Source organism: Dromiciops gliroides, chromosome 3, assembly GCF_019393635.1.
Source record: "Dromiciops gliroides isolate mDroGli1 chromosome 3, mDroGli1.pri, whole genome shotgun sequence".
In the NCBI taxonomy this organism is placed as follows: Eukaryota; Metazoa; Chordata; class Mammalia; order Microbiotheria; family Microbiotheriidae; genus Dromiciops; species Dromiciops gliroides.
This window is the reverse complement of record NC_057863.1, coordinates 268,920,926-268,944,698: the sequence shown is the minus strand read 5'-3', so window position 1 is coordinate 268,944,698 and position 23,773 is coordinate 268,920,926. Positions and strand designations below refer to the sequence as shown.

Genomic DNA, 23,773 nt, shown 5'->3' with positions numbered 1-23,773 from the left:
ATAGCACAGTGGATAAAGCAACAGCCCTGGATTCAGGAGGACCTGAGTTCAAATCTGGCCTTAGACACTTGACACTTACTAGCTGTGTGACCCTGGACAAGTCACTTACCCCTCATTGCCCTGAGGGAAAAAATAGATAAAGATATGTTCAAAATGGGTAGAAAAAGATTTTTAGAAATTGGAATGATCCTTTTTTTAAAACCTTCAATAATTCCTTTTGTTTTTCTAATAGAAATTAGTGGGAAACATGTCCATTTTACCCAATTTAACACAGACATTGGAAGATGCTTTCAAAAAGATCTTTGTTACTTACATGGACAACTGGCGCAGCAACACAACAGCAGAACAAGCAGCTCTCCAGGCCAAAGTCAATGCTGAGAATTTCTACTATGTCATCTTGTACATCATGGTGATGATTGGCATGTTCTCTTTCATTATTGTGGCCATCCTGGTAAGCACAGTGAAATCCAAGAGACAGGAGCACTCCAATGACCCATATCATCAGTACATTGTGGACGACTGGCATGAAAAGTACAAAAGTCAAATTCTGAGTCTAGAAGATGCCAAGGCTACCATTCATGAAAATGTTGATGCACTGACATATAAAATGTCCCCTTGATAATTGAGACAGAAAAAAAGATAATTGAGACAGATGTCCACATGCAGAAGACATGAAGTTATCATCTGCCTCTCTCTGCATACATATACACACATGCGACCATTCATGTGTGACTATTTGGCACATGTGTGTACATATATCATTTCAAGCAGATGCATAGTATTTTAGCTAAGCAAGCAATATGGGAATGTATATGTGGGTGTGTTCTAAGATAAAAGAAGAGAAACAAATTGAAGACTGGTTTGAGAGAAATTAAGTTCCTTCCTGTCTTATGAAACCTCTAAGGCAAGTGAGATGGTAATAGGCCAATTAAAAGAGGTGGTATCTGAATCTATGTTACTCATGTTTAATCTAGTATTTACGCTATATATATCTTTTATTCTTTAGGCACTGTAAACTTCCTGCCCAGAGCAAAAATAAAGTCAAAATTTGAAGTGAAAGGTTTTTGGTTTTGTTTTTAAGATGTTGGTGTGTGTGTGTGATGTAAAGATGTGTATGTTACAGTCTTTTCTTCTGAGTTTGATGAGAACTCACAGTTCTAGTTTAAATGAAGTAGTATTTCTTGTGTCCCTTTGTGAAAACAAGATATTAATTCAATCTGTCATTTATTAGCTGGATCCATTCAGACTCATTCATTTGCTTATCATTGTAACTGGGGTTTGCACAGATTGTGTTCAGAGCTTTCCTTCCTGCTTCTGGCTGACCACTGTGTTGGTGCAGCTAGCTTTGAGGTGCTTTCTGAATGACAAACCTCTTGCTGCTTCCATCCTATGCTGGGGTGGAGGCAACTGAGAACAACCATAGAGTGTGACAAAAAGTATCCTCAACAGAGGCCAGACTCAGAATCCTTTGTAGAGGCGCTAGCTGCTTCCTTCTGATCATGAGCATGATTCAACACTGAGGGGACTTGGTACTTGGATTTGACAAGAAAATTCTGCATAGTCCCTTGATCATTTCCCCAGACCTTGACAACAGCTGGGGGATAGGATACTCTGTGAATCAAAAGCTTAGCAAAGCTCTTCCTTTGACCCTGGTGGCATCATGTAGTGCTGGAATTTCTTGTGAATGGTAGGGGGAAGGGCAGCTTACCCTAACTCCCTACTGACCTCAAATAGTGTAGCTGATAGTACACAGAAGCGGAAGCCCATGTCCTCACTTCCTCAGTAAGGTGGGTAAAGGTGAACTTTGCCCTGGATTTTAGTCTGCTTCTTCTGTGTTCCTTCTTTTCTGATCTTGATAAATTAGTGTTGTTCCTGAGATGAATATGTCCAGGCTTTGAATCCACCTGGTGAGTTTGAGAGGTTTGTGTTTCTGGATTCTTTGGCCATAGCCGACTGGAAGCATGGGGAAAAGACCCTGGCGACTATACTAGCTCTTTTAGCTAGCCAATTAGCACTCAGCTTACAACCCACCCAAAGAGGAGCTCAAGTTCTGACTTGGATTGGCAGAAGATACAGGCCAGAAGTTGTCTGTGCAGTGCAGAACCTAGGTAAAATATACAGCACTTATTCAGCAGTCCAGCAAACTGCCTGGAGTTTAGATGTTTACCACTCCAACCTCTGGGCAAGACAAAGGGTACTGGGAGTTGTTTGAGGAAGTAGGGAAGGAGATGTCTTTTTTGGGGGGAGGTGGGGGGGACTGGTGCATATATTGGAGTTAAGTGAGGTAGGGTTGCACGAAGTCATCAGCCTCACTCTCTCTTCCAGTCATCGCGGTCTCAGTAGCAGGGCAGTCAAGCGACTGGTGATGGCTGGAGATGCAGTAGATGATGATAACCACGCCGTCTTCCATGTCTAACCAAGCTCAACTGAACATTGTTCTCATCCTCCCATTCCACCAGGGGAAGTCTTCACACGCTTGGAGTAGACACCTCCCCTAACTCACCGGGTTTGAGACCCCTCTGTTACCTTCAACTTGGTTTAGCCCGTCTGTCCAAAGGGTTTACCAAGGGGCGGCCGGTCCTCACACCATGGCTTCTTGGAGCCACAGGTGAGAGTTAGGTGGACCAGGTAGACACCAAAGGTGAAAAGCAGGGAAGGAGAAAAACATTTATTAAGAGCCTACGATTTCCCAGGCACTGTGCTAAGAAATTTGCAAATATTATTGACTCTTGCAACGACCTCACAATGTAGATGCTAGTGTTATCACCATTTTACAGTCTAGGAAACTGAGTCGGATAGAAGTTAAGTGATTTGTCCAGGATCACACAGCTAGTAAGAACAGAATAAGATGCAAGGCCAGAAAGAAGCACCGAAAAGCAGGAAAGCTTTGAAAACTTACACACTGAACTTATTAAATACTTAGAAAGAAAAGTGAGATGTACATAGTAGAGAAGATATACAATCCTCTTTTATTATTATTATTATTATTATTTTTATTTTTGCGGGGCAGTGAGGGTGAAGTGACTTGCCCAGGGTCACACAGCTATGTACGGTGATGTCCGCTCCTTTTTTGGAGTTTAAATTCAGAACTAAAATAAACCTAAAAAAGCAAAATCGTAGCTGGCCCACAACCTCGGCAACAATGGTTACAGAACAGACAATTAGGTAAGATGTGGGAGGTTCAGATCTTTTCGGAAGTATGCCCCGCCCTGTGCATCAGGGATGGATAGATGTCTGTTGGGAGATGTAGTTTTAGAGCACAAGAATTCTGGGAGTTGTAGTTTAGTTGCAGTTTTCTTGCGCCGGGAAGATGGCTGCAGAGAGGTACGTCTAGTGAGATTTTTTAATTTTAAGGTTGGAGGTGTGTAAAGGAGGGGTAGATTATTTATCGGAATGTTTGTTTGTTTGTTCCCACCAGGGAAGTCAGTCAATCAGTCAACTAGCACTTTTCAAGCACTTACTACATTCCAGACACTATGCTCAACTCTTAGGATACAAAGAAGGACAAAAAGTAGTGTCTGCTCTCTAGGACCCTCACGTAATAATGGGGGTGGGAGGTGGGAAGGGGAGACAACATGCAAAGCGCTATGCAAGATAGATATAGGGTAAATCGGAGATAACCTAGAGAGAGGGGAGGTACTAGCATTAAGGGGGATCAGGAAAGACTTCCTCCAGAAGGTGGGATTTTAGCTGGGACTTGGAGGAAGTCACGGAAGGCAGGAGTTCGAGTATTTTAGGCATAGGGGACAGCCAATGAAAATACAGGAGTCCGGAGTTGGCTTGTATTGTGGGAGGAACCGCAAGGAGGTCCGCATTTCTGGAAAGAGGAGTACAGAGGGGGGTAAGGTGTCAGAAAACTGGAAAGGTAAGAGAGGGCCACGTGGTAGGAAGGGAGGGGTGTGTATGCGCGAGTGTGCCTGTGTGTATCTGTCTGTGTCTGTGTCTCTGTGTGTATGTAAACATTATACATTATGCCGCTTCTCCCTTCTGCAGTCTTGCACCACCACACTTGAAGTTCAGAGCATTTGGGAATGGAAAGCAGAGAACAAAATACAGAGTGTCTAGAGAGCTGGGAAAGGGGACATTCCTCTGTGGGGTGGGGAAGTTCTTGAGTTTATCTATATGAGAATGTAGAGGTGGGGGTGGAGGTGGGGGTATTACTGCTGAGAAGACAAGAAGAATTGAAAAGGAAGGACAATAGATTGTCCAGGAATAGTTTCAGTAATTATCTGGACCTCCAGACTCCTTTCTGAGTTCCCTTTGAAAGGACAGTTATTAGACAAGCAGTTCTCAAACTTTTTGGTCTCATTATCCCCTTAAAAATTACTCAGGACCCCAAAGAACTTTCATGTGGGTTATTATGAAAAGAATTTTGACATCAGGACTCCCTGAAAAAGTATTGGGGACTTCTAGGGAGCCCCTGAATACATTTGGAGAACCACTGTCTACTATGTGTTAACGCCTACATCATGCTAGTAATACAAAGGGGGGGGGGGAAATGACTGTGAGGGAAAACAATCCTTCCCCTGAGAAGGAGGCACCCTGGTGTGTGCAAAGAAAGGGGGCTCAAAGGCTCTGTTTTAAACCCTAGTGCCTAACATGAATGGACCCTCCCCTTTTTCATCATTGGTCTGATTACTCAAGGGTTACAATCTATGTGCAAAAACTAGCTAATCTGAATGCAGTATTCCCATCCCATATCAGTTCTTCCTTATATGGGCACAACTCAGGAGTGGACCTTATTCTTCCTCATATGGACACAACTCTGGGGTGGACCTTATTGAGACCAGGACTCCTTGAACCACGTGATTTTGTTAGCCAGAGAGGGAGGAGAGGATCTGAGACTTTTGTCCTACAAACAGGTTAGGAGGAGTATGATTGACTGTTATGCCCTCATTGAGAGGGGATATACTAGGCAGAATATATTTTAGTCATTTCTGACTCTTTGTTACCCCATTTGGGGTTTTCTTGGCACTGATACTAAAGTGGTTTGCCATTTCCTTCTTCAGCTCATTTACAGATGAGGAAACTGAAGAAAAGAGGGTAAAGTGACTTGCCCAGGGTCACAAAGATAGTAAGTGTCTGAGGCCTGATTTGAACTCAGGGAGATCCATCAATCTTCCTGACTCCAGACCTGGCACTGTATCGCCTAGCTGCCCTTGGAGGAGAATATACATAATAAGTTGGGAGTGTCATGAGCAGAGCCCAGGGAGAAATGAAGAAAGTATGAACATGGCTGGCCTTGGCAATTCCATAAAAAACTGAGATTCCAAGAGGAACCAAGCAAGTGGAAGGGGCTCCTTCAGGGCTATTTTTTTCTCTACTAGATTAAGGCAATCAGAGGTTTAATGACTTGCCCAGGGTCACCGTGGTTAGTAAGTATCTGAGGCTTGGTTTAAATTCAGGTCTTCCTGACTCCTGGCCCAGCACTCTGTCTACTGAATCACCTATCTGCCTCCTAGGCAAACAGAGATTAAAGTAACTTGCCCAAGGTCACACAGCTAGTAAGTGTCTGACAAGTGTCCTGACAAGGAACATTAGAGATTATTTAGACTGAGTCTTTCACATTACAGATGACAAACTGAGAAATTAGTCCATTTACCTAGCCACAGAGTTAGTCTCTCTTGACATGGTTCAAGAATTCTTTTTTTTTTTTTTACCATTCTCAAACTTGTCTCTCCATATCCTACCTCAGTGCCTTTGTATACATTGGCTTTTCCTGATCCCTCTAGTTGTTAGTGCTTGTTAACTCCCTCAAAATATCATGTATATACTTATCTTTCTATTTCTCTTATTTTATATTCTTCAGGGTAGGATATCAGCTCATTGAGGTCAGGAGCTGGGTTTTTTTTTTCTTTGTATTTCTATCCTCTCCCACAGTACCCCTATATACATAGGAAGCAATTACCAGATTGGATTTTGTACTGATTGTATGCTTTTTGCCATAGATGACTTACTACGAAAGATGTCTTATATGCTTAGATGTGGCAAAACATTTCTTTGCCCTGGACAAGATTTAACCTCTCCTTCCCATTCCCCTCTCCCTCCCATCCACCAATCCTATTCAGTAGAGACTTTGTTCTTTCAAAGGAACAAATACCATTGAAGGGCATCATTAAATCAACAGCCTGTAAGTGTTTATTACATTATCAGGCCCTTTGCTAGGCACTGGGGATACTTACTCCAGAGAAACAGTAACTGCTCTCAAGGAGTTTATTAATTCTAGAGGGAAACAATGTGTACATTATGTAAGTATACGGAATAAATACCAGATCTTCTTCTTCTTGTTATTGCTGCTGCTGCTACTGTTGTAGAAGCTCTTACAGTTGGGAGGATTAGGAAAGGCTTCTTTGTATAGAGAGTGGTCAGTTTTGAGATAAGTTTTGGAGGAAATGAAATTCTAAGAGTTGAAAGTGAGGAAGGAATACATGGAAGACAGCCAGGACAAATGAAAGGAGATGAGAGATGGAGTGTCATGTATGAAACATATTTGCTATGGAGAGCTGAATTTTCTGACATCAAAAATACAATAAAATGTAATGTTTGTGTTCAGTGGTTTCAGTCGCACATGTGACTCTTCATGACCTCATTTTGGGGTTTTCTTGGCAGATTGTAGAATGGTTTGCCATTTCCTTCTCCAGCTCATCTTATAGATGAGAAAACTGAGGCAACCAGGATTAAGTGACTTGCCCAGGTGACACAACTAGTAAGTGTCTGAGGCCAGATAAACTCAAGAAGATCAGTCTTCCTGACTCTAGGCCTGGCCCTCTATCCACGGCACCACCTAACTGCCCCAAAATGTAATAGTAATATGTGTTCTCATCACCTTCCTATGCTCTACACCCCAGGCAGATCATAAGCTTATCTACCCTTTTACACCCAGGTATGAATATATGCATGCATTAGGTATATAATAATAGCTGGGACATTCCCTAATTTTTGTCTTTGCCTTCCAATTTTGGTTGAGCTTCATGATGGCCCTTTTCATTCCTTAGATTCCCTTCTCAAGAGTATCAGTGAACCCACTGGTCTCTTTACTCTCTTTAATGAGAATGAATGGAGTGAATGAATGAAAAAGCATTCATTAAGCACTTTTTATGAGCTAAGCCCTGTGCTAAGAACTGAAGATACAAAGAGAAAAAAGAAAAAAAGAAGATAATCCCTGCTCTCAGTGTGCACATATTTTATTTGAGAGAGACAACACATAAAAGGAAGTTCCTATGCAGGGTTGATGGGAACTTCCAGAGTCCTAATGGTGAAGGGGCTGGACAGATGGCAAGGCCAGGGATCATTAGTTTGCATGAGGTCAATAAAGATACCATACCTATTCCTGTATTCCACATGTAATGTTGTTCCACCATGATAAGTTGTGGCAAATAGTTTAAAAGACACATTTTATTTGTATGAAACACCAATGAAAATTGTAGAAACATTTATAACATGTAGTAGCTACAGTTTGATGTTTTCCTCTAATATGAGTCAAAAATCTACCACCACTGAAATAATATAAACCCTGATTGTGAGGGAAAGAAAAGAGGACCTTCAATTCTCCTATCATGATATTTAAATGAGTTCCCCACCCTGCCTCCCTGCAAGATAACCAACAAGAGTGTAGTGTGTTAGGTTTTAAAATTTCTTTCATTAACTTATCTGACTTTGCAAAGTCACATGGAAACTTTGCCCTTTGCACTAGCTTTTTCTAAAGATAATCATGACCTTGAAAACCTGAATTATGATTTTTTGTGTATTTAAACTTTATGTGGTATTATAATTGAAGGTTATTACAGTGTCATCCATGAGGTTCAACTTCTTCAAACTAAGACCTACTTACTGATTTGTTAGCCTAATGCTTATTAATTACATTATTCCCAAAGCACAGAAGAATAATAAGCACATTAATTGGTTTTTCTACTTTCTGTTGACAACTCTCCACATTGTTTGCTTGTTCTACTTTTATATTAAGCATCACTTCTGCAAGATACTTTTGGTATAAACCACTTTTTTTCTTTGAAGCTGGGCTTCTAGGTTTAGAGTTATTCCCTTCTGGGTTTATGTTTTGGGCATCATTATCATTTCTGTAGTTGGTTTTTTTAAAATTTCTAATCTCATTTTAATATCTCCTTTTGTGATTATTGTGGGTTATCGATTCTCCTTTATAAACAAAGTGATAAAGTTTAATTCATTAAGTTGCTAATGATTCTTCGGTACCATTGGCATGATCCTCTGTTCTTTCTTTAGCCTATATACATTACATTCTCTATGGTCCTTAGGTGAATTATCATGTTTGTGGATTAGCATTATGGGATTATTTGCAGTAAAATTTTAATTTGATCGTGCACACATTTTTGAGCATGAAATGACTTTGCCATTAGCCTTATCAAAGTAATTAAGAAGGCAAATATGCTACAAAAAAGAATTCTATAATATATTCCAAAGTTAAATTGTGATTTTATTATGATTTGGGGGGTATTCTGTACAATTTGTAATAATCCCTTTACTCTGTTGTATTGCAGCTGTTCTTTTGATTGCTGGTTTGCAACCTGGGAGCAAACTCAAGCACTAAAATTCCCTTTATTCTGACTGCTTTTAAAATGAGTTATTGTTACCCAGGAAGGAAATCCTAGGACAAGAAGGCCTAACCTTTTTTTATGTATCATGGGCCCCTTTGACAATCTGGTGAAGTCTATGAACCCCTTCTGAGAATAATTTTTTTTTTAGTTTAAGTGTTAGCTACTAGATTACAAAGGAAACCAATTATATTGAAATAGTTATATAGATATATTTTTTTCAGCTAAGTTCTTAGATCCTAGGTGAAAAGCCCTTAGCCTGGGGGTTGAAAATAAGCTACATATTTGAAGTGCCACATTCATTCATCCCCAAAGTTGGGTCACCAATAGTCAATGGTTGAAAAGTAAACATTCAAGTCTATACAGAAATCCAGGCTTAAGAACTAGTATATGGTATAAGAACAGAGGAGGGATTTTGTTTGTTTTGGTTATGTTGGTTTGTATTCCCTTAGGGATCTGGCTGAGGAGTAATCAATAATTTGGGGTGGGAGGTAGTTAGAAAACTTAAAATCAGAGAGCATGTTGTAATTATTAGGTGCCTTAATACCTTTGGGATCTGGATGTGTGTGTGTGTGTAACAAACAGAAAAAAGTCATTGATCACAGAGCTAGAACAGGCCTGAGATACAATCTTTTCCACCCTTCTTTAGGGTCCAGCAAAGTGAAGTAACTTACCCCAAATCACAAAGTGTTAAATCTAGGATTAGAGTCCAGATTTTCTAAACAAATTCTGTGTCTCAATTATGACAGTGGTGTGGTGCCATACACACCACTCTTTCCCCCAGGGTTTCCTTAGGTCTTAGGAAGAATTATTAATACTTATTGGCTTCTCAGGACAATCATATGTATCTGTCTCTTGGTTTTCCCATTCTTTCTAGATATTACTTAGAATCAAGGTTAGATATCTACCAGAGGACATCTAAGCCTTGATAGGAGACTTGAAAAGCAGGAAACAAACAAGCAAAAAACCTGCATAAAATACAAAACACAGCCCACAGTCAGAAGGAATAGGTGGGGAATGAGAGGCAAATTTTGATCACCATGTCCTATTTCCACCTTAGTGTTAGAGGCCATGTAAATCTTCAGTCAAGACTACAGTGAAGGGGCAGCTAGGTGGTGCAGTGGATAGAGCACCTGCCCTGGAGTCAAGAGGACCTGAGTTCAAATATGGCCTCAGACATCTGACACTTACTAGCTGTGTGACCCTGGGCTTAACCCCAATTGCCTCAGCAAAAAAAAAGACTACAGTGAAATACCCTCCACTCAGCAAAGCACATTCTTCATGAACAGCTGCATTCAAAAAGGCTGGAGCCTATTTTGGGCTTACACAATTGATACTTATTTAAAACCTGTCCATTTCTGGATGGGCTGTCATTGGTTTTGTTGCTGTCAGTCAGCTTCTTGTACCAAGCTCTCCTAGAAAAAATACCTCTAGAACAAAGTAAGCTATCCTACTTTTCCCCTTTGGGAAACTGAGAGATCCAGAATACATTAAGGGAGGCAGAACCTTGTTGGGGCAAAATGTTTAGGGTAGAAGTTTCTGTGTCATGGATCCCTTCAGCAGTCAAGTGAAGTCTGTGAACCCCTTTTCAGAATAATCTTTTTAAATGCATAAAATGAGCAAGTATATTGAAATACACTCATCAAATTAGCTTTAAAAAAAAAAAGGTTTACAGGCTTCAGGCTAAGAACCCCTAATTAAGAATCTCCTGGCTTAGGGGATAGAATATTAGACCTAAAGTCAGGAACACACAGGTTCAAATCCTACCCCTTCTAGCTCTAAATCACATGATCCATGATCTTAGGCCTCTTAGTCAACTCTCTTTAGTGTGTTATGCTCATGGCCTTTCTAGACCTCAGTTAATTTATATGGAAATTGGGGTTAATAATGCCTGTTATTTCTTCAGGTGGTAGGCATAAGGCTTCTATGAGAAAACTGTGTCAAATGTTTTGCAATCTATGTAGTGCTATGTAACTAGTTATTGTTGGTAAATTAACTGTCCTTAGTTCTTTCTCCAGATAAGTGGGTTCTGCCTCCTTTTCCTTGCTCTGCTTCCTTTATTCTCCCTTGGTGACCTCCAGCCAGGAGCAGTTTCAAAAAGTGATCCAACATGTGGGAGCCCTCCTGGAAGGTAAGGAATTCTTAAACATTCAAAAACTTGGACTTGTGCTTTAGACATAATGTCTGTGCTAGCAAAGCACAAAAAGTTCTAATGGAAATCCAAACTGTAGGGTTTTCACTGCCAAGTGAAAACTTTTTTTTTCTCCATGAGGCAATTGGGGTTAAGTGACTTGCCCTGAGTTACATAGCTAGTACATGTCTGAGGAAGGATTTGAACTCAGGTCCTCCTGACTCTAGGGCCAGTGCCCTAGATAACATAACATAATATAACTGATAGCGTTATGGTTACCCTAGTGCAAACTCATTTATTAAGGAGCATAAGAATTTATCTGCAAAGTCATCACATAATGTCCCCATTACAGGTAATGAACCAAATAAAAGAGTACCAAATAACACCAAACTTTTAAACATGGGAAACAAGTGAACATTGATAATGATATAAAAAAGCATATGAGGGAAAACTTTGTGTTGGATATGAGTGCAAATCAAATATCCAGCTGGAGATGCCCACAAAGATAAAAATCAGAATTTAACCCAAAAAGGCTGGAGATATAAATTTAGGATAGGTAGGCAGCTGAAATATTTTCAATAACTAGGTTTGAGGATCAGGAAACAGAAAAGTAGTTAGTTAGAAAGTAGGAGCAAAGTCTTGGGAGCCAAAAAGAGGAAGTATCCAGAAGGTGGAGGTGGTGAAAAGTAAAATTAGGATGAGGAATGAAAAAAGGCCACTGGATCTGGTCACTTTGAGAGTCCTATGACTGCCAAGGTGGGAAATGGGGACTTTGGGTACAGATTATTTTACAGAGATGTGAAGTGGAGAGGAAAGACTGGGAGAGGGAAGAAGAGAGGGACAAAAGGGTAAGGGAGAAGAACAGATAGGGAGGAGGAAAAGGGTGAAGTGGGAAATGAATTTTTAGAACTAAGTACACAGTACATGGTACACAGTACATGGTACATGGTACACAGTACATAGTGCAAGGTATATGGTACATGGTACATGATACATGTTACATAGTACATAGTACATGGTACACAGTACATGTTACACAGTACACGGTACATAGTACAAGGTACACAGTATATAGTACACGGTACATAATATATGGTACAAGTTACATGGTATATGGTACACAGTACACGGTACACGGTACACAGTACACAATACACACTACATGGTACATGGTACATGGTACACAGTATATAGTACACGGTACAGAGTACATGGTACATAGTACATGGTACATAATACATGGTACAGAGTACATGGTACATAGTACACGGTACATAGTACACAGTACACATTCCATCCTGGACTGGATAAAGCATGGGGAACAATCTGTACTGGCAAAGGACAAAGAAGATGACCGAATAGGTCTTTTCCATCTCTAATTTCTGTGATTCTAGGGTGTGTTTTTTTTGTTTTGTTTTGTTTTGCTCCTGCCATAATGCTTGTGAGTACAACAATTTCTCAAAACTATTATTAGTTACTAAGGAAACGAAACATGTTTGCAGAAATAAATAAGCAAACTTATGGGACCTAAATACTGACTTTTAATTCTCTTATGGTGGCGTCATATTATCAATCTTTAGTCTTCTTGCTGATGACTCTCACTGGCCTACTGCAGCTAATTCATATCTGTCCACTAGGTTTTCCACTAAATAGAAGATTCTTTATTAAATACAAGGCTCCATGCCTTTAGACCTAAAGGATTCAAGATCAAATTTTATATGGAGGAAAAAACTATTAAATAGGGCAGCTCTCAATAGAGAGTGTTTACTAAAACATAACTGTTTCTGGAGAGAATGCATAGAGAACTTTTCAGAGAAGTAATCAGATGACAAAACTATACAAAAACCTCCCCTAATTTCATTGATTTCAGATAAACTTGTCTAGCATTAGACATTGAAAAATGGTAGTTTTTCAGTGTGTCAGACTCTTCGTGATCCCATTTGGAGTTTTCTTGGCAAAGATACTAGAGTGGTTTGCAATTTACTTCTCCGGTTCATTTTACAGAAGAGGAAACTGAGGTAAACAGAGTTCAGTGACCCAGGGTCAGATTGTAAGTGTCTGAGGCCGGATTTGAACTCACAAAGATGAGTCTTCTTGATTCCATCTACTGCATGATCAGATCATAGATTTGGAGCTATAAGGGATCTTAGAGGCCATTAAAACCCAAACTTTCCATGTTAAAGATGAGGAAACTGAGACCCAGTAACAGTGAGAATTTGTATCTAGGTCCTCTGACTCCAAAGTGCTCTAAAAGAAAGCAGCAGAAGGATGAACAATGCAAAACAGACTGGCTACTCAACAAATACAGGGGAGCAAATACATGGGAAGCAAAGGGTTTGGTTTATTCAATGTAAAGTTCAAAGTTATTCAGTTAAATAATGTGGTTAAAAGCATCTCAAGTTTGAGACTCTTTCTAACAGTGCATTAGGAGAGAGAGAGAGAGAGAGAGAGAGAGAGAGAGAGAGAGAGAGAGAGAGAGGAAGTCAGGTAGTATATGGGGTAGAGGGACATTTTTGTTGGTTTCAATATCCAGTGAGATTTTCTCTTCTGGACTTCCTTTTTGGCACCAAGTTCTCTGTTCCACTTGGTGTTCAAAAATCACCTTCTGCCTTCCCTTATTGAATTGTGTGGCAGAAACAAATGGAAACAGGTTTGGCTAATGCACGGGGGCACAGCTGCTTTGCAAGAGGGTTGGACATGTGACACATGTACTGTGGCTTGGAATAAATTAATGCTAAAGGGTCACACTCTGGCCAATGCCAACTATACACAGGGAATTTAATGCAATGGAGAATCATGGAGCTCCTGTGCCCCTTTCCTCCTGTCCCACTCTGTTTTTCCACTCTTAAGCTATTTCTCAACACAGACACAAAACAGGCAATACCCGAGTCCCAGTAATTCTACTTTAAATTTGTACAACGGAAGTACTTGGGGGGAAAAAGGCAAGAAAATTTATCTAGAGGCCTAGATGCCTTGATCTATCTATCTCAGGGAGCCAGCATTTCTACCTCCACTCCCCACGAGGTCCTGAGAACGAGAGAGCCTCACCCTTTCTTCGTCCCACAAGCCTAAACTAGAAACATCAAATGTCACTTCCTGACACCAAGGGACTGACCTCCCAAGCCATGTGGCTTGCCCTCAGATGCCTTCTTCTCATGGCAGAGCTTTCCTACAGTATCTCTCCAGCAGGGGCTGTCACTCTAATTGTCAACTAGAAAGACTTAGCTTGTAACTGGTTATTACTGTGTACAATAACTGACTGATGTCCATTATCACCAATAAAAAAGTAAGCAAAAAGGTTGTGGGAATAAAAGACATTCTTCTGAAGATAATGGTGATTAATTTCATATAGAATAATGTGGATTAGACAAGATCAAAATTATGTGGCCTATTTCAATAGGAGTAGTAAGAGACCAGTAGAAAAATTTTTCCTCCTCAGTACCAACTATATGGATAAGATTGCTTTAAACATGGGAATGTTATGTCTCTAAAGGCTAAGCCAGTGGATATGTGTTTGCCTATTGAGATGGCATATTAATACATAAGGGAATTGACTACTCTGGAAACATAATCTTATCTAGTGAACATTTTTAAATTGAAAGTAGCTAGCATTGCCAGATTAGAAATTTTTTTTTTTGGTAGGAAATATGTGAAGTCCTGAATATGTGACAAGGGCAGGAACACCCTATTCTTTTTTTTTTTTAATTAATAAAGTATTTTTTTTTCCCGTTACATGTAAAGATAGTTCTCAACTTTTGTTTATATAAGCTTTCCAATTTCAGATTTTTCTCCCTCCCTCCCCTCCCTCCCCCCTCCCCTAGACAGCAGGTAATCTGATATAGGTTTTATATATATATATATATACACACATACACACACACACATAATAACATTAATCTTATTTCTGCATTAGTCATGGTATAAGAGAAAAATCAGAGCAATGATGAAAAACCTCAAAATAGAAAAAACAACAGCACCAAAAACAAAAGAAATAGTATGGTTCATTCAGCATCTATACTCCACAGTTCTTTTTTTTTTTTCTTGGATTTGGAGATCCCCTTCTATCATGAGTTCCCTGGAACTCTTCTGCACCATTGCATTGGTGAGAAGAATATAGTCCATCACAGTAGATCAACACTCAATGTTGATGATACTGTGTACAATGTTCTTCTGGTTCTGCTCATCTCACTCATCATCAGCCCATGCAAGACCCTCCAGGTTTCTCTGAACTCCTCCTGCTCATAGTTTCTTACAGCACAATAGTATTCCATTGTATTCATATATCACAACTTGTCCAGCCATTCCCCAATTGATGGGCATCCCCTCAACTTCCAATTCCTTGCCACCACGTACAGAGCAGCTATAAATATTTTTGTACATGTGGGTCCCTTTCCCCTTTCCATGATCTCTTTGAGAAAAAGACCCAAAAGTGGTATTGCTGGGTCAAAGGGTATGCCCACTTTATCACCCTTTGGGCATAATTCCAAATTGCTCTCCAGAATGGTTAGATCAGGAACACCCTATTCTTAAAAGTTGTGTTTTGAGATTGGTCATATGTAATTCACTGTCTCCTCTCAAGAAAGGTCATAGTGCTAGGTTGTATAGTTAATGCGCGGTAGGAAAAACATTTAATAGAATCCCAGAATCTCAGAACTAAAAAGGGAATTCACAGGCTTATTTCAATCCATACCTTAAAAAAAAAAAATTCTGCTTGACATCCCTGACAAATAATCATCTAGCATTTGCTTAATGGCCTCCAGTGATAGGGAATCCAATATATCCAGAAGCCAATGAGGTATCATGTAGTTGATGAAAGTACTATGTAGTTAAGAAGACCTGAATTCTAATCATGATTTATTCAATCAATATCTGTGTAACTCTGGAGAAATAAGTTCTTTGAGCCTCAGTTTCCTCATCTTTAAAATGAGGGTGTTGTAATTGATGATCTCTAAAGTTTTCTGTTTTTTTTTTCTCTTTTTTTTCTTTCTGTTTTCAAATCTACGATCCTGTGTCTCCCAAGGCAGCGATTTGGAACACTTAATAATGGAATTCTAATTGTTGGGAAGCTTTATCTTATGGCAAGCTTAAATCTCCAACTTCTGCCCATTGCTCCTAAGTTCTGTCTCTTTAGGGCAAAACAGAATAAGTCAAATCCCCCTTCTACATACTTGAAGGTACTGTCATATCCCACTTATGACTACTTTTCTCCAGGATAACTATCCCCAGTTCTTTCAAATTTTTTCTCTTATATTTATGATTTATATTTATTTATATTATATTTAAAACCAGGTTTTAAGGTATGGAAAATATAGTACCCTAAGAAATGGTGGGGGCAGCTAGGTGGCACAGTGGATAGAGCACCAGCCCTGGAATCAGGAGTACCTGAGTTCAAATCCGGCCTCATACACTTAACACTTACTAGCTGTGTAACCCTGGGCAAGTCACTTAACCCCAATTGCTTCACTTAAAAAAAAAAAAGAAATGGTGATATTTTGTGTCAGTGTCTATTATTATATCCATTTCTCATTTTTTAGCATTAGCAGCTTATTTAAATCGGTCAAGTTGGAGTCTCCTGATTAATGACCCTATCTTTTTATTCCATTTTACTCTTTCTAAACAGACAGAAAATTCAGGAATTACTACAACAGACAGTCCTGTTGGTTAAAATGGAATCAATTTTGCTTTCAGTAATGTTATTTGGTATTTGCCATGTCTAAGACTTCCTGACACTGAGTTACTGGTAAATGGAAGAAATGTAGATTGGCATCTGCTCTATTACTTATAGTCTTAGAGAGTTTTCTAGGGATATTGATTGGTTAAGTGACTAGAAAGCACATTAGTTCCCTTCCAGCTTGCTTGGAGTTTCTCTGTTTCTATGAGAGGTCTATGGTGCAATGAGAAATTTCAGAAGGAAGAAATTACTCTCATCTGGGAGATCATGAAGACTAGGGAGGGCTTTATGGAAGTCATCCCTGAGTTGGACTTTTAAGGATGGGAGGCAGCAGGAGGAGGTGGGACATGAAGAATGGTATGAGCAAAGACATAGAGAAGGAGGAAATCAGTTGAAGGATGAAAGGTTGGGAACATTTCAGTTTGGCTAAAATGGAAAAATGCTTGCAAAGCTATATGAGAGCCAGACTAAAGATTGCCTTGAATCAATCAGAAGTTTATCCCTTATTTAAAAGACAGTGGGAGTCATAAGTTTCTTGAGTAGAAAATGACATGATCTGAGCACTGCATTAGGAAAATCACTTGAGCAATAGTGAGAGATTGATTGGAGAGGATATGGAAAATGAAAAGGAAGACCAGTATGAAGGCAATTAGACATAGACATATATATATATGTATATACGAATATACATCTAAATGTACATACACAGAGATAGATAGATAGATAGACAGAGATCTAGATTACTAGAAATGAAAGCTTGAACTTGTATAGTGAGAGGAGGAGCCGAATGTGAGAGATATTTCAAAGATAGAATCTATAGGATTTGGCAATTGGTTGGCTATTGAGAGTGAAGGAGAGAAAGGGTCCAAGAAGATTCTCAGGTCATGAACCTGGGGCATTGAGAGGATCATGAGAGCATGATAAGAGTATCATCAGAAATAGAAGAATTAGAGGAAGATGCAGATTCTGGGGAGAAGATGATGGCCATTTTTGGTTATTTCAAGTTGTCATATTGAAAAGGATGATTTAGATTTGTTTTGCGTGACTTCAGTGTGCTGAACCAGAATTACTGAGAAACAGATCTTGGCTTTATTTAAGGAAAACATATTAACAATTAGAGTTATTTTTTAAAAATTGTGCTTTAGGAGGTAGTGAGTTTGTTTTTGTTTTGTTTTTTCCTAAATGGAGATGCTTAGAGGAAGATTCTATGATCACTTATTGGGGGTTTTGTAGACAAAATTTTTACTCAGATTGGAGTAGATCCTTACAGCTATGATATTTTCTATGACTTTCTTAAGATTACACAACTTACTTGTGTCAGGGACATATTTTTTACCACTCATTTTCGTTTTATAAATGAAATTTCCTCAACTATTATTTTATAAAAGTAGGACTTTTACTGTAAAACCAACTCTTTATGATCTCCCTTTTACCACGCAATATTCAAGGATGCTATAGGATTAGAGATTTCAGATAATTAAAATCTATAAATAAATCCAGACCTCATTTTAGTTAGTAGTATAAATTTCTCTGATTGAATTATTTTTGCTCATCATTTAATAAATAGCTTAACACCTTGACACTCTATCTACTAGAGTGTAGGTCTTGGAGGTAAGAAGACCTAAGTTCAAATCCTGCCTCAGACATTTACTAGCTGTGTGACCTTGGCCAAATCACTTACTTCCTCTGTGCTTTAATTTCTTCATCTGTAAAATGGGATAATAATAGCACCTACCTCACTGGGTTTCTCTGAACACCAAATGAGTATATACAGGACTTAGCAAACCTTAAAGCTTAATGTAAATGCTAGTTATTATTATTCTGTTTATCCTCAAGTGGATATATTAATGAGCAACCAGAAAATGAAAATTAAAGCATTGTAGACCTCAAGGGATTGTAGACACCTTTGAGTCATAGGGTAATAAATTTAGAGTTGGAAGGTACCCTTAGAGATCAGCTAATACAACATTCTCTTTTTACAAATGAGGAACTGAATTTCAGAGTGATGACTTCCTCTACCCCACCACCAAGTAGCAAAGCTGGGTTTTGAACCCCAGGTCCTTTGAGACAAAATCTAGCATGATTTCCACTGTTCTACATAGTCCACGGCTTCATTTCAAATATGAGACCAGAAGAATGAAAATGACTTGTCCAAATATCACAAAAGTAATCAGTGGCAGAGATATGATTCTAGTCCTGGTGTGTATCAACTTTTTTCTAGGCAGCATCGCATATACTGTGGTACCTTCCAAAGAATGGATAACATAAATTGAATCATCAAGGCTTGAATAAATATGAGTTGGCCATATTAATAATTATATGTATGTAAATATTAGGTGGTCATATATGAGACAGATAGCAAGGATGAACTGCAAACGACTAGTCATAGTTATCCTAAGAAATGACAAATAACATCTATCACAACACTTCAAAAGTGACTTCTGTCTTCTTTAAGGGTTTGGAAAACATTCCTCTTCTGATCTATATTTTGATTGCAAAATCTATAATTCTTTGCTTGGCATTTTCTGGAGCCAAAATGTGGCAGAAGAAAAGACTGGATGCACAAAGGCAACAAGTGGAGGCCATGAAGAAAAAAACAATTGAGAAGAAAGATGAATGATGTGTCTCACAAAGGTACTTTGGACTTTTCTGGTGTATGATGTATATAGCCAGTAAATATATCTGCTGCAATAGATTTGAAAGTTAGTTGCTAAAACCTTTCTACTAAATTGCCCCCTGACCTTTGGCAAGGTCTTTCTGATCTTAGGGGAGTTGCTTTTGTTTCTTCACATAATAAAGCACTGGCCCTAGACTCAGGAGGACCCAAGTTCAAATGTGGCCTCAAACACTTGACACTTAGTAGCTGTGTGACCCTGGGCAAGTCACCTAACCCTCATTGCCCCACCAAAAATAAATAAAGAAATAAATAAAACCTTAGAAAAATATTTATTATAATATTTTATAGGATTCTCTAGAAACAATAATTTCCCATTACAACCTTTTTAGACTTATTCAGATGAAAAGGAAAATGATGTAAGCAGTAATTTTCATGAAGTGAGGTTTGGAAGTACATTTTGAATTCTTTTCTTCCAAGCCAGAGGATAATGTTCTGTTAAAGTTCTTCCAAGCCAGAGTTCTGTTACAGCAAAAGTATTTAATAAGCATTTACTAAGTACCTGCTATGTTAAAATTATAGAGGGAGCTATAGCATAGTAGATAGAAAACTGAAATTCTCTTTCCTTCCTGAGTTCAGTGCTTCTCTCACAGTCTTTTCCTGCCTTCATACTAGGAAACTTCAGCATACCTATTGATGTTCTTGTGAGATTTAAAATTGGATATACGAGCATTAAACTCCCCCTTTTAACTTTTCCCATATATATATCCCAGACCACTAAGAAAAAGAAGCCTCTGAGCTTTAATCAGTGAGGGATTAGTTTTTATTTCTTGGGAATTAATTAGACAACAAAAGGTGATACCAATTAGGGAAATAGGAAAGTAGAAATACAAATGAATAATCTTAGATCTAAGCTTAGTCTATATTCCTTTATAAAACTCACTGAATCTCAAACTGCCTGCCAGGCCAAGAACCAGCACCAAACATCAAACACATGCACCACCACAGCTAAGCTGAAAAGCCAGAGAGAGAGAACTTCCGTTCTTCCCTCAGTTTTAAGCTCGTGTGCCGGAAGTTCGTTGTGGACTCCACCCCAAAAGCGAGGTTCTTCAAAAGCCACTTCAGTAGCATGTGCTCAGCTCATTCAGCTAAAACTTCCATTTCTCAACCACCAAAACTTCCCAGTTCCTCAGTCTACTCAATTCCCATGACGTACTCCTGCATGCCACCTCAGCTACCCAGACATGATCATACCTCTGATTTTGCCACCGTTCACATGGTTGTATAGTTTTAGCTCCATATTCATGAACTCTGAAAGTCCTTTATCTGATCATAACCTTTTTTCATTCCATTTTCCCCTGTGCCTTATGATCCCTAACTATTCTTTATCCCACCATCCAGTCCCCTCATTCCTCAGTTTTTTGACTAGGCTATCACTCTTGCACTTGCTACACTTTTCTTTCTTTGCTGTCTTGAGATCTTGGTGAATCAGTTAAGAATCTACAATATTATTTACACTCAAATTCCTTGCCCCCATTTCATATGGCCAATCAAGTCCGGCTAACCTCCTGACACTGGATTACTTCTGCCATCTTTCTTTACTCCTGTTTATGTGCTGCAGAATAGAGCTCAAGGAAATCATGGAACTATGTTGACTGGGTCCTCTACAACTTAATGCTACATAATCCCAACTGGGCTCTGGACTGCAGCGAGGCAATTCTTTTATACCTCCCTAATCAATTTGGTCTCCCAGTTAACACAGTGCCTATTCCAAATCTTTTCATCCCTTCTTAAGTCCTCCCAATTGAGGACCTTGTCCCATAATTTCCTGAAAAAAAAATTGAAACGATTTGCTGAGAGCTCTCTCCCTATATCCTCATATCACTCAGATATTGTCTCTCACAATCTTCTCCTCTCTCTTGTGAAGAGGTGGCATTTTATGCCCAAGGCAAATCCTTTTACAAACATCCTTGATCCCTCCCAATTTCATCTGCTCCTACTATTATGTCCAGTCTTTCTGTCTCCAATCTTCAATCTCTCCCTGTTTCTTGGCTCTTTCCCTGCTTTTTACAAATATGCCCATGTCTCTCTCAACCTTACCTTGATCCTATCATTTAATCCTTCCTACCCTCTCCATTAGCTCCTGTACTTTAAGTCTCCTCCTCTCCTCAGAGAAACTCCTTAAGAAAATGACCCCAGTTGCCTCTATTTCCTGGTTTTTTTTCTCTTGTAAACCCTCTGCAATTGGGCTTCCAACTTCATTATTCAACTGAAATTGTTATGTCTGCAGCTACCCGTGATCTCTTAATTATTACATCCAGTGGCTTGTTCTCCATTGTCATCCTTCTTCACCTCTTTGCAGCCTCTGACATTGTCATTACTCTCTCTTCCCTAGGTTTTTGTTACACTGCTTTTTCTGGTTCTCCTATTCCCTCACCGTTCCATCTCAGTCTCCTTTATGGGATCTTCATCCAGGCTTTGTTCACTAACTGTGTGTGTCCTCCAAAGTTATGTTCTGGGCTTTCTTCTTCCTCTATACTATATCACTTGGTGATCTCATCAAGCTTCCAGGAATTCAGTCATTATTTTTAGGAAGATAAATCCAAATCTATGTATCCAGAACTAATCTCTCTCTCTCTCTAGTACATATCCTGCATCACTAGCTGCATTTTGTACAAATGGATCTGGATGTTCCAGAGGTATCTCAAACTCAACATGTCTAAAATAGAATTCATCTCCCCCCGCCCCACCCCACCAAAAAAAACACAAACCTTTTTCCTATTACTTTTTTTTTTTTAGTGAGGCAATTGGGGTTAAGTGACTTGCCCAGGGTCACACAGCTAGTAAGTGTTAAGTGTCTGAGGCCGGATTTGAACTCAGGTCCTCCTGACTCCAGGGCCAGTGCTCTATCCATTGCGCCACCTAGCAGCCCCTTTCCTATTACTTTTGAGGGGACTGCTATCCTTCCAGTCACCCAGTTTCACAACCTTGGTGTCATCCTCAATTCATCACTTGCACTCACCTCTCATATCCAGTCTATTGTCAAATCTTGTTGCTTTTACCTCCTTAACATCTCTAATTTCTCTACTCACACTCTAGTTGAGATCTTTACCACCTCTCTCCTGGATTGAGTCCTCTCTCCATTCCAATACACCTTTTACTCAGCTGCCAAAGTGATATTCTTAAAGTGCAAGTCTTTCCATGTGATTTACCCCCTACTCAATAAACTCCACTGTTTCCTTGTTACTTCCAAGATAAAATATAAAATCCTTTGTTTGACTTTTAAAGCCCTTCATGGTCTAGCTGCTTCCTGCTTTTCAGGTCTCTTACACTTTCCTTTTCTCTACAGACTATATGGGATCCATCCATACTGACCTCCCTGCTGTTCCTCATGTCCAACACTATTTTCTTTGTGCCTGTACATTGGTTTTCCCTCCCAGCCTGCAATGTTCTTCCTTCTCAACTCTAACTCCTTGGTTCTCTGGCTTCTTTCAAGACTAAGATCAAATTTCACCTTCTCTGGCAGGTGTTTTCTGGTCTCATCTCTTCCACCTGTAGTCCCACCATTAGTGTCTTCCCTCTGAGCTCACCTTCCATTTACATTGTTGGCATCTTGTGTTTGCAGTTAGTAGTAGCATTTTGTTTAGATTGTGAGCTCCTTGAGAACAGAGACAGTGATTTCACCTTTCTTCATGTCATTATCACATAGCAGAGTGCCCCCCACACAGTAAGCACTTAAATACTTTTTGACTCATTGATTGATTTGAAATCAGGAAAATCTGAGTGTAAGCTACACATCTGCCACATACTGCTCTATGACCCTGGGCAAATCACTTGACCTTTCAGTGCCCCAGGTCTTTCTCTAAGACTGAAATTGCAGTGCAGATTGCTGATCTGTTTTGGTAGAATGAGTTTCCTTATCAATGAAATCAGAAGTCTGTTTTTTAAAAAATACCCTATTATGTCCTCACACTGAAGATATTAAAATGAATCCAGTATCCTAGTTAGTCACCTATATTAATTACCTCTTAATAAGATTTATTTTTGACCTGCCCATCATAATGAAATAAGTTATCTCTATCTCCAGACTAAAAAAAAAAATTTCTTAAAATTACTATTTTAGTGATATAAACCCAGCTGGAAGTCTTGAAATAAATATTATGAGAAGAAAATGTCATAGAGGTTCTGTGTACTTGTGTTCAAGATCTAATTTTATCTTATAGTCTCTCTTTAGCCAAGAAGAGGAGTTAATAACAGGTGTGGAAATATAAAAACTTAATTAAGATTTGGTCAATGAGCTCCTACAAAGCTCAGAAGTTAAAGAGCAAGAAAAGTAAAGAGAAATTTGAATTATAAAAACATAGCCTTCAAGATGGCAACTTTGGGTTATTTTGTTTCTCCTATAGCTTTTCAAAGATTGGCTAATGATGTTTTAAATAAATGGACTAATTTTGAAGAAGCAATTTGTATAAAGAGAGCAATCCATATCTGCCAACAAACACACTTAAAGTTTTTGTTTGTTAGATGTTTTAAGGGACTGAATCTTAGACATAAAGTAGACATGGGAAATGAGAGTTGTTATTTCTCCAAATACTAACCAGTTTTTTAAAAAAATTTTTTTCTAGATTTTACAAACTGTCTGGTGGTCTGGATAGACTCCAATTCTAGGAGTTTGCTGTGTGTCAAGGGAATATGTCCCCCCCTGTAACTTTAACTTGAAACCATATGTAAGTTTGCATATGCTCTAATAGGAATTGGCATTAATTAATATATTAAAATGGTTTTCTCAA

The 23,773-nt window shown here is 39.0% G+C and overlaps 2 protein-coding genes across 3 annotated transcripts; both read left to right on the top strand.

Annotated features, from left to right (window-relative positions):
• The first annotated feature begins 247 nt into the window (after positions 1 to 247).
• Positions 248 to 619, top strand: KCNE2 (potassium voltage-gated channel subfamily E regulatory subunit 2). Its single transcript, XM_043990892.1, has one exon. It carries the CDS (start codon positions 248 to 250, stop codon positions 617 to 619), a length of 372 nt encoding a protein of 123 aa, XP_043846827.1.
• A 2,607-nt stretch (positions 620 to 3,226) lies between these two features.
• SMIM11 (small integral membrane protein 11) lies at positions 3,227 to 23,773 on the top strand. 2 transcript variants are annotated; one of them, XM_043995725.1, is made up of 4 exons: positions 3,227 to 3,324; positions 10,586 to 10,698; positions 18,825 to 19,003; positions 23,609 to 23,773. In XM_043995725.1, the coding sequence occupies exons 2-3, from the start codon at positions 10,678 to 10,680 to the stop codon at positions 18,987 to 18,989; spliced, it is 186 nt and encodes a 61-aa protein (XP_043851660.1). In that variant the 5' UTR covers positions 3,227 to 3,324; positions 10,586 to 10,677; the 3' UTR covers positions 18,990 to 19,003; positions 23,609 to 23,773. The 2 variants fall into 2 exon arrangements, with proteins under 2 accessions (XP_043851660.1, XP_043851661.1); XM_043995726.1 differs by lacking the exon at positions 3,227 to 3,324 and adding an exon at positions 3,723 to 3,865.

What these genes read in the sequence shown, in the direction of transcription:
- KCNE2 (XM_043990892.1), top strand. Translation starts at nt 248, where the DNA reads ATGTCCATTTTACCCAATTTAACACAGACATTGGAAGATGCTTTCAAA.
- SMIM11 (XM_043995725.1), top strand. Translation starts at nt 10,678, where the DNA reads ATGTGGGAGCCCTCCTGGAAG. An exon ending in TGTGGGAGCCCTCCTGGAAG is followed by an intron (nt 10,699 to 18,824) that starts GTAAGGAATTCT and finishes GTCTTCTTTAAG; the next exon opens with GGTTTGGAAAACATTCCTCT.